Source organism: Sapajus apella, unplaced genomic scaffold (assembly GCF_009761245.1).
Source record: "Sapajus apella isolate SASKATOON/1434 unplaced genomic scaffold, GSC_monkey_1.0 scaffold44, whole genome shotgun sequence".
Taxonomy (NCBI): Eukaryota; Metazoa; Chordata; class Mammalia; order Primates; family Cebidae; genus Sapajus; species Sapajus apella.
The window spans coordinates 3,388,495-3,399,884 of NW_022436984.1; the positions used below are offsets into that span (position 1 = coordinate 3,388,495).

The 11,390-nt window shown below is 44.9% G+C and overlaps 1 protein-coding gene across 1 annotated transcript in view; it reads right to left on the bottom strand.

The window, feature by feature from the left end:
• ALK (ALK receptor tyrosine kinase) overlaps positions 1–11,390 on the bottom strand; it is a 756,557-nt gene that overhangs the window by 518,000 nt on the left and 227,167 nt on the right. The window contains exon 3 of the mRNA XM_032239194.1: positions 973–1,137. Coding sequence (XP_032095085.1) covers positions 973–1,137 — 165 coding nt within the window. The remainder of the gene's footprint in view (positions 1–972; positions 1,138–11,390) is intronic.

Genomic DNA, 11,390 nt, shown 5'->3' on the forward strand with positions numbered 1-11,390 from the left:
CTTGGGCCAGTCACTTCCCCTCTCTGAGGACTAGTTTTCTTATCTGCCCTGCCCCTCTCATTGGAATCCAATGAGAGAGTGTAGGTGGAGTGCTCTGCCAACTGGAGAAACTACCCTGAATGTCCAATAAGCCCATTGCCATTTCAGTTATTACTTCTCCCTAAAAACCAGAAACATAAGCTTTCCATTCTGAGTCAGGAGAGTTTTCTGGGTCCAAGGCATTGAGAGCCCTAAGATTTGGCTTGACGAGACCTAAGACTAGACTAGGGTTTAGTGCCTCCATGTCTCTCTAAGAACCTCAGCACATATTTAACAACTTCCCACTACTTTCCTCTGAGCCTACCTTTCCTGATAATAAAGAAGGGAACATTCGCAAACAGCTCAGAACCATGGGAAGCAGCACACCAGGCAAACGTGCCAGCTGAGTATTTATGAACGGCTTTGAAACAAACATTTAGTCAGTTCTACAACACCTTCCAAAGTAGGATTGCCGGATTTGGCAGTAAAAATAAAAATGCAGGACACTCAATTACATTTGAATGGTTCTGTATAATTGGAATAGTTTTTAGTTTAAGTGTGTTCCAACTATCACATGAGACACACTTATACCAAAAAATCATTTGCTGTTCATCTGAAATTCAAATTTAATAAGGTGTCTTGTATTTTACCTGGCAACCTCATTTCAAATACTGATCAGCACTTTCTCTTACAGGGAAATCTGCATGGAAGAGAGTTATGAAATCCCACTTTTATTACTTGGTGAAAGAATAAAGGGTTGGGCTGATCTTGAGACGGGACTTGTCTTCCTCCCTTCCTTGCATGGCCCAAGAAGTCAAGGAAGGGCACAGATATCAAAAGCAGGTTTCAAAGTAAACAGCAGAATGGGGGTGAAGTTTCATCATTTCAGACAGAAATAGGCATTCCAGCCTGGTCCTGACCCACCCAGAACATCACCAATGGCCTCTCCCTTACCTCTGGGCATCTCCTTAGAATGCTCTGCCTCAGGGCCATCCAGAAAGTCCATCTGGGAGGCCTCCTCGGAGGGGACGCGGCGCCAGGACCAGCTCTGGTTCCTGAGGTCGTGCAGTGGAGGGGAATATTCCAGCTCACAGGGGAAGTCAAAGCTGCACTCCAGACCTGCAATAATAGCCGAGGGTCAGTGGAACAAACCATTTCCCAAACGTGGCTTTCCAGCCCCATCCACTCCACACTAGGAGGCTGGCCTTCATCTCCTCCACACCCTTTGCCCTGTCCAGGGGAGATCAGTTGTCAATACCACAGGGCTCTGTATTGGTGAAAAGGGGCCTAAGAGAATAAAATGTGCATTTCTGTAATTCATATTATGGGAGGTGTTCTCAGAGAGCATAGGTAAAAACCAGAGCCAACTAACAGGTTGAATGGTGAGAAGCTCTGCATCTTATGAAGTTACCTGAAGACACAGAAAGGGGCTGAGGGTGAGGGGGCAGAGCCTGCCCAAGCAACCCACGAGGGCTGAATCCAAGTCTGGCTCTGCTTTTAGCAGCCCAGTGACTCCAAGCAAGAAAACTCACCTCTCTGCCTCTTAATTCCCTCACTTTTAAATTGGGTTGATAATTACCACGCAAGTTTGCTATAAGAACTGGTGATAAAACATACTGCCTACAAATAGCTAATGTATGCGGGGCTTAAAACCTAGATGATGGGTCAGAGTGAACAGGCAACCTACAGAATGGGAGAAAATTTTTGCGATCTATCCATCTGACAAAGGGATAATATCCAGAATCTACAAAGAACTTAAACAAATCAATAAGAAAAAAACAACCCCATCAAGAAGTAGGTGAAGGATATGAACAGACATTTCTCAAAAGAAGACATTTATGCAGCCAACAAACATGAAAAAAAGCTCATCATCACTGATCCTCAAAACCATAATGAGATACCGTTTCATGCCAGTTAGAATGGTGATCATTAAAAAGTTAGGAAACAACAGATGCTGGAGAGGATGTGGAGAAACAAGAACACTCTTACACTGTTGGTGTCACTGTAAATTAGTTCAACCATTGTGGAAGACAGTGTGGCGATTCCTCAGGGTTCTAGAACTAGAAATACTATTTGACCCAGCAATCCCATTACTGGGCATTTAACCATTAGTGAGTATATACTAGGTATATGACCCAAAGGATTATAAACCATTCTACTATAAAGACACATGGACATATATGTTTACTGCAGCACCGTTAACAGTAGCAAAGACTGGGAACCAACCCAAATGTCCACCAATGATAGACTGGATAAAGCAAATGTGGCACGCACACACACCATGGAATACTATGCAGCCATAAAAAATGAGCTTATGTCCTTTGCAGGGACACACATAAAGCTGGAAATCATCATTCTCAGCAAACTAACAGAGGAACAGAAAACCAAACACCACATGTTCTCACTCATCAGTGGGAGTTGAACAATGAGAACATATGGACACAGGGAGGCAAACATCACACACGGGGGCCTGTCAGGGAGTGGGGGTCTAGCGGAGGGATATGATTAGGAAAAATACCTAATGTAGACGATGGGTTGATGGGTGCAGCAAATCATCATGGCACGTGTATACCTATGTAACAAACCTGCACATTGTGCATGTTTCCCAGAACTTAAAGTATATTAAAAAAAAAAAAAGAAGAAGAAGAAGAAGAAGAAGAACAACGACAACAACAACAACAACTCCGGATGACCTGGGAACTTCGGGATGCTTTGCCAATTACTAGAGCAAGATAAGGCCTGCACAAAACCAGAGCATACCAGAAGCAGTGGCCCCTGTCACCTTCAGATTATTAGCGCATCATTATAATGCTAAAGTCCCCACCCATAGAAGAGAATCACTGCCACTTTCTGCACGTGTCGTATGAAGAACATGTTCACGATCTGCACCTGGGTGTCTGAAGTTCCTCTGCACACAAGCTTACATAGCCCCTGCCCCACGTCTAACCCTGTAACATTGGCCAGCTTCCCACTGCTCTGGGAGAAGCTGTCTTTAGAGCAAACACTCTCTCCTTCTCCACACCTGGCTGGGAATAAAACTTGCCTGCCCTTCCCCACCTCCCACAAAGAAGAAAAAAACCTAGATGATGGGTTGTTAGGTGAAGCAAACCACCATGGCACATATACACCTATGTAACAAACTACATGTTCTGCACTTGTATCCTGGAAATTAAAGTAAAATAAAAAATAACAATAATAATAAGGCCGGACGCAGTGGCTCATGCCTGTAATCCCAGCACTTTGGGCGGCCTAGGCAGGTGGATCACGAGGTCAGGGGTTCAAGACCAGCTTGACCAACATGGTGAAACCTCGTCTCTACTAAAATACAAAAATTAGCTGGGCATGGTGGCACATGCTTGTAATCCAAGCTACTCAGGAGGCTGAGGCAGGAGAATTGCCTGAACCTGGGAGGTAAAGGTTGCAGTGAGCCAAGATTGTTCCACTGCACTCCAGCCAGGGAGACAGAGTGAGACTTTGTCTCAAAAAAATAATAATAATAATTAAAAAATAAAAATGTACTGCCTATAGAAATGGACATGGTCCATAGCCGACGATCTGAAAAATGCTAGGCAGGCCCTGTCCTTTCTGATTGATAAGATAATGGTCGTAGGGAACTGGAGTTTTGCTCACAGTCCGGCTTTGCCAGCTCTATAATCTACCCTTTGATCTCCTCTCGAGAGAGGAGGGCCAAGGCTGTATCAGTTAATTGGGGTTTATTTTCTCTTAGGGAGTGACTGGAGAGGGTCACTGGGTAAGAAGAGTGAGAGAAGGAAGGCAGGAAGGGGCCATGCCCTGGGATGTTTTGATCTTTGTTGGGCTTCTCTGGGCAGGCTCTTTTTGTCCGATGATCCCACGTTTGCCCCACTTTTAGGGTACATGGGCTACTGAGCTTCTCTTCCCCTTCCTTGCTCATTGTCTACTACCCAAAGTGGCTAAAGAACTCTGCACATGGTGGGATCTCAAAGCTGGCTGCTGGATTAACAGAAGATGACAAGCCACAAAACGTTCAACCACCTCTTACTTCATCCTCTCCCTCAAGCCACGGGAACAAGAAAAAGTGGATAATGTGACAGATGTTGGACAGACAATAGAGGAATTCAGTTTGGGTCCATGCTTGACCAGTTATCTCTCATGTGTGAACTTTGGTTTCCTCATCTGCAAAACAACGCGTTTATAGATGAGATGATTCCAGAAACAAGCACTTGGTGAAACCTGAGCTACAGCTCCATCTCTGCCACTGATTTGCTGGTGACCTTGAGTAAGTCACTTAACCTCTCTGGGCCTCAAGTTCCTCAAATATAAAATCTAGACCAGATGTTTTCTAAAGCTCTCTCTTGATCTGGCTTTTTAAAGATTCCAATGTCCTTGGTCTCAGAGAAGTTATAATAGCTAATTTGATAACTCAATCTTTGTGGCAGTGCTAATGGGTGCTGTGTCCCAATTAGCATTTGTGCAGTTTAACAGCTGCTTCTGAGGCTACTACTACCCCAATCTCCAAGACAAGTCTGGTGTTGGAAATTTCAGAATACAGTGGGGACAGATTCTAAGGCAGGCAGCCCATCACTGGATTGTCTTCTAATGGGTGTCCACACCCATAGACAGCTGGCCCTGCCGCAGAGTGGGAGCAAAATATTCTCGTTAACACTAACCAAACTATTTAGGTGTAGGAGAGAAGAAAAAAATCCTTCAATTACACTTGTATTGAGTGTCTTTCTGTTCCTCAGCTGCATTCCAGGATCTACCATCCTTCCGGTCCTAAGGTTAGCCCCCTTTCCCCTTTCGTGACTCAGACAACTCGCTTTCACAGTGGCAAGCTGAAATAGATAGCTCTCACTTTGAGTTGATAAGTCACCTGCTTCAGAGTTGGTGTCCAGGAGCCACAGGCTTCTTTAATCTTCAAGATGTACTTGAAGACACCTGGTTTTCATAGCAGACTACAAAGAGAAAACTGGTCCAACATTTTGTACTTTGAAACACCAATGTGACAAAGAAGGGTTAGTGATGAAACATGACTAGTAAGGAGAGGTGTAGCCATGAAATGTAACTCCTCTGGGGAGGGTCCACAAGACGCATCCACATTGGTAGAGGTTCACTTCAGAAGAAGGGAGAGAAAGCCACCAGTCACTCTCATCCCACATTGACAATTATCAGTGCCTTTCCCAAAGCTTTCCCTTCTGCAGCCATCTCTATCTTGATTTTTATCCTCCAAAAAAAGATGATCTATTTCTATTTCAGACAGAGGTGAGGCGTGCCAACTGAGTTGCCTTCTGCCTAGTAAATGTGCCCTACATGTGTATTCAACAAACTGACAGTGGAATGTGCAATCCCAGCATCGAGCATATTAATTCTGGGATCTTTGAACTCTGGAGAGTTTAAGCGTGTTAATTGGCTGTGTTTGGGCCAGATCCTGCCTAGTAAAACAGGCTATGTGAATGCCCCGATTATCAAATGAGTTCCTTCTGAAATTCTTGGTCTGTAGCAACCTCCTTTTAGCTGTTAACGGTGTACTTTCTAGTTTTAAATAGGAATGGAGTTAACATTAGTACTCATTTGGGTGAAACTGAATTGGACTTTTTTACATTCTGATTTAATTTCTTATAAAATGTGGAGACACAGGTTTTTCTCTTTCAAACTGGTCTCCGTGCCTCTTGGGCAATAATAACCTTGGCACTTGTCTTGTCTAAAACACCAGGTTAAATCCAATTTTCCTTGACCCTTTTCTGAGGTTCTAGGCTTAGTGTGCTTCTTGAATCTCTCTCCTTCACCCTCATGTGACTCGGTGCCTGTGAGGTAGAGGCTGCAGAATCTACTTTACAGGCGGGACTCGGGTCTAGGGCTTCAACACAGCGCTCAGTCTAAAGCAACGCAACCACAGAGGCAGGTCTACACACACCCAGGGGCAGAGGTGGAGAGCCACATTCACTCAGCCCCTCCTGGCAGTCTGCCAAGCAGTGTGCTGGCTGTTTCCCTTCCATCACTCTATTTCATCTGCAGAACAACACTGAGAAGTAGATGGGTTCTTTTTCTCTCTACAGGTGAGGAGACTGAGGCTTAAAAAGTTTTCTTGCCCCCAAATCAAAGGACTGCCCCAAGGCAGACCCAGAAAGTGACCTAGAACTGGATGATGCAGAATATCCAGTGCTGTCCATCTCTCTCCTGCAGCTTCAGAATCTCAATTTAGGGCCAAAGATTAAATTACACAATAGATGAGAAACCTATGGAGTGTTTTATCTTGGTTTTTCTTAGACCACAAACCTGCAAACTTTTCTTATCTGAAAAGGCTTCTCCATGACAGGGACAGATCTATATTTTCTCAATATCAGGCCCATTTTGTAGAATGACTGTGACCTTCAGGAGGATCCAGAGATCTTGACATTTTTTTTGTTTTGGCCCGGGAGAATCTGACCATTGAAAAACAGCAATGAGAAGAAGCTACACTTTCCAGGACCTGCTGATCACATATGTGAAATCATGGCTACCTACTTTCTTGTTGTTTCCATCATGGAAGAAAGGTAAGGTAGTGGAACCTTCTGGAAAAGACTTGCCAGTTGAGAGGAGTGTCAAGTTCTATGAAGGGAACGGGCTCTAGCCGAGCAGTGAGGATGGCTCTGGGCTTGGTCCTGCACAGAGCAGCTGAGATCCCAGCAGGTCTATTTCCATCTCTAGGCCTGTTTCTTTGCATTTGAAAGATGAAAGAAATGGAGCATGTACCCTCCATGGTGCCCTTCAGCTCTGAAGGTCAGTGATTCTATAGGCTTACCCTGGGCTGACACAACCAAACCTACAGACTGCCAGTCTCGTTCGCCCAGCCTGTCTCTGCTCAGCAGCTGCTGCCCCTAAACAGGGACTCGTCATCCCAAGAGGCAGATTTCCTTTGGATGGCGTTTGAATGTACATCATACTCAATGGGTACTTGGTTTGCCTCCAGATTCTCAAAGAAATACAAAGGAAAGTTTGGCTGGGTGCAGTGGCTCATGCCTATAATCCCAGCACTTTGGGAGGCCAAGGTGGGTGGATCACCTGAGGTCAGGAATATGAGACCAGCCTGGTCAACATGGAGAAACCCTCTCTCTACTAAAAATACAAAATTAGCAGGGCATGGTGGTGCATGCCTGTAATCCCAGCTACTCAGGAGGCTGAGGCAGGAGAATCACTTGAACCCTTGAGGCAGGAGAATCATCAGCCCCTTGGATGAGCCCCTTGGAGGCGGAGGTTTCAGTGAGCCCAAATCATGCCATTGCATTCCAGCTGGGGCAACAAGAGGGAAACTCTGTCAAAAAAAAAAAAAAAAAAAAAAAAAAAAAAAGAAGGAAAGCTCATGTGAGTTTTGCAGATAATGTTGCAGGATGGAGTGTGTGTGCACATACTTGCACGTCTGTGTGTGTTCATGCATTTTTATCATTTGATACTCACTTCCTGATATCTCCCAGGGTATGAATCACATTTTTAAAAAGTGAATTCATTAACAGTTAGCTTTTAGGCATTGTTTTTGTATGAAGCACAGCCATTCAGAAGAATGTTATGGTAACTATCAAAACCACAGCAGTAACCCTGCCCGAAGACATACCCAGTCTCCCTCATCAAAACCTCCTGGCTGTAGGAGAGCTGTCAGTGTCCACCGACCTTGGATACTCTGAACCTGAGGGGGGGAAATGTAGCCTCCAGGAATGTGTGGGACTCCCAAAGCAGTCAAGCCTAAGCCCTGTGCCTAGGAAGCCATGGTTACTCAGACACAGACGGGGGCCTCCCAACCAGGGCCACGTGCCAGGCCAGGACACTCAAGGAGATTGTGTGTAAGTTCCAGCTATTCTCCGTAACACCACAAAAGGGGAACAGGCAGCTTGGTGCATTTTGGACACTTGGATCTCCCCTTGAGTGGGCTCAGAACATCCAACAATCCTCCTTTGTATCTAGACTGACCTCAGGCTCCCCCAGAATCCCTTGGATCAAGGCCCTTTATGACTCTTTAATCCTGATCCTGTTAACCCAGAGACATCCCACTAGTTTCCTAAATCATTTTGGGTCAGTTTCAAGGTAGAGGATCAGCAGCTCCCCTTAGTTTTAAAGACATCCCATTGAAGGCTGCCCCGTTTCCAGGTAAATGTGGGGTGGCAGGGCCTTAAAGGGCAGCCCCCCGGGGCAGTCCACATCAATCCCTTGGATGAGGTCTTGCAGCCTCAGGCCACTGTGAGCTTTGGAAACAAATATTGCAGAATAAACAAAAGGGTCATAAAAGAGAGAAGAATGCTATGCCCATCAATTCCATGACACTTCACCCTTCTTGATTTTGTCTCTTATTATGAAGTAAAGCTGGGAGGTCTGACTACATTCTCGTTCCTGGAAATGCTTGGTGTGTGTACAGAAGAGCCCTGACCCTCATGGGGAGGACTTCTGTGAAGGCCTGTGGGAAGTGTATTAATCAGTAATAACACTTGCTAATGGCTCATTGGGGCTGGTCACCATGCCAGGCACCTTATGTGATCATCTTACTTAATCCCTATGAAGTAGGCAAGATTCTTACCTCCATTCAACAGATGAAGGCATTGGAGCTCAGAGAGGTGAAGTCACATCTGATGCTACTCAGATAAGAAGGGACTAGATGGTCTTTTACTGATGTGCTGCCTTCCTGTGAGTCCTGAGGCCCTGATTTCAGTAGATCACAAACAGGATTGCCAACAGAAAAGGCAACAGACATACCTCCCCTCATGCAGAACCATAGACATGGATAGCTCCATGAGAGAGGAACAAGCAGGAAAAGCTGGAAGCAGGACAGGAGCCAGAGTGTCTTCACTGTCTTGAAGGCTCTGATACAATTTATAAAGTTGGGCCTGGGATGTCCTAGGCAAGGACTGAGTCACAGGTTACATCACCAAGATCTAAGTCTGAATCTCAGTGGGTGTATGGCTCAGGAAGCCGAAGCCACATGTGCAATAAAGCCCAGGGCTTAACGTTCCCATCTAGGTTTCCTGATCATATTAGTCTGTTCTCATGATGCTAATAAAGAAGTACCCAAGACTGGGTAGTTTATAAAGAAAAAGAGGTTTAATGGACTCACAGTTCCACATGGCTGGGGAAGCCTCACAATCATGGCAGAAAATGACAGAGGAAAAATGCTCATCTTACATGGCAGCAGGCAAGAGCACATGTGCAGGGGAACTGTCCTTTAGAAAACCATCAGATCTCATGGGACCTATTCACTATCATGAGAACAGCACAGGAAAAAGCGGCCCCCACAATTCAGTCACCTCCCACCGGGTCCCTCCCACGACATGTGGGGATTATGGGAGCTACAATTCAAGATGTGATTTGGGTGGGGACACACCCAAGCCATATCATTGATGTTTTCCAGAATATGTGATGTGTTTCTTGGATGTGATTGTGATCCCAGTTTAGAAACTGAGGGTGGGTGGGCAAAGTCTCTGTGGCCCTCAGGATATATCTGTTTTCAGAAGGTGCCTATAAAAGTTCATTTAACTGAATACCCAGTCAAAGGGATCTGCATCTGAAAACAGAATCATCGGGCTTGCCACTCACTTAAAATATGACAATATGATTGTGATTTTGTCTTGGGGTTATTTTCCTGCTAGAAATGCTTTCCTGTCTCCAGTTATCTTGGCCTGTTGTCTAACTACTGGGATACAGAGAGCCTGATGTTGGTCCTGACTGTCCTCACTTATTGAATGGTGATGTCTGTGATCCCAACAGCCCTACAATCTTTTCCCGTATTTCTACGGCCAGATGTCTTATTCAAGTAACCTTAACATCATCATGGTTGATTCACAGGAATAGAGCATGAGACTTGAGATTTGACTTCAGTTCTGCCATTTGTCAGCTCTGTGACATGGGACACTGTTTGGTGCTCTCTCAGCCTCAGTCTGGTCATCTCAGTGATAAGCCTCACTTCCCAAAACTGCTGAAATGGCTTAAGGTGGTGACACATGTACTTGGAATGGAGAAATTCCCAAAGCGCATTGGCTGATTCCAAATTTGCATAACCATGCCTTTTGTGAACACAGCTTCCTGTTCATCCTTAGAAATAGTATTTCAATTGTCAGTCGGAAAGAGGTGATGGCACATGAACATTTCTTTAGTATTTTGTTGTACCAAAGTAAGGTTGGCATTGCCTTTAGGTGATATTTGCTGTCAGAGGCTGTTAGAACATTAAGCAACATTTGAGGTCAACCATTTCTCCATTGGACAGGTGAAAATAACCAAGACCCAGGCAAGGGAAAATACTGACTTAGGGCCATGCCACTGATCAATGAGTCCTTCACACATAGCATGGAGGATATTTCTTCTGGCTGCAGAAGTTCTTCTGAATGTCACCTCTTCAGGGAGCACCAGACCCGTACTGATCAGAGGTACAGAACCCACCAGCTGTCGTGTGTCCTCAGGCTTCACTTACTGGCCCCTCCAGCTGAGGCTGGTTTTCTTCATGGCATAAAAAACGCCAACATATTCCTGACAAGCCCAGGAAGCGTCTTCAATAAAGAACCATATGAAACATCATGTGTAAGTGGCAATTCTCTTATAGTTGGCCTTTAGAGAGATCTATAGTTAAAGCTACGTTCATTAAATGGAACCCCAAAAATTAGCATTCTCAAAACACTGCCAGTCCTTAAGGATTGTACCCAGCTCAAGGGAACTCTCTCACTGACCACAAATCCTGAGGCACAGGGAGGGTCTCCTCTGCTTGAGGGATTTATCAGAATGTCCCAGTTGGAGGCCTCCAGAGTCATGAGGGACCTTGGAGGCCTCTAAGAGGAAGGAAAAGGCGGGAGAATGATGGGGATCACCAAAGAATGCACAGTGGCTGGGTTGCAAAGCTGGTACTAAAATCCTGTTTCTAATACTGTGAAGATGATGATTATTCAAAGCTGTGGCTGAAAGGCAAAACAATACCTTAAAAAAGAAAAATTCTGAAAAATCCACACTACATTTTTTTCTGGAATAAATTAGCAAAAACATACATGGCTAGGTTTCAAATATCTCCCAATGATCAGATGGCTCAACTCACCTCCAATAAAGTTTTTTGGGTTTTCTCTTCCTGCATGTACTCTTCTGCCAATAAACTACTTTTTGATGGTTGCTGAAAGCTCCCTGCTGGTGAGCAGGTCTGTTCTCAGGCCCAGAACCACAGTGAGAACAGAGTAAGGGAAAGCATGCTGTTTTGATTACTGTAGCCTTGTAGTATAGTTTGAAGTCCGGTAGTGTGATGCCCCCCGCTTTGTTCTTTTTGTTTAGAATTGACTTGGCTATGTGGGCTCTCTTTTGGTTCCATATGAAGTTTAAGGTGGTTTTTTCCAGTTCTGCGAAGAAGGTCATTGGTAGCTTGATGGGGATAGCATTGAATCTGTAAATTACTTTGGGCA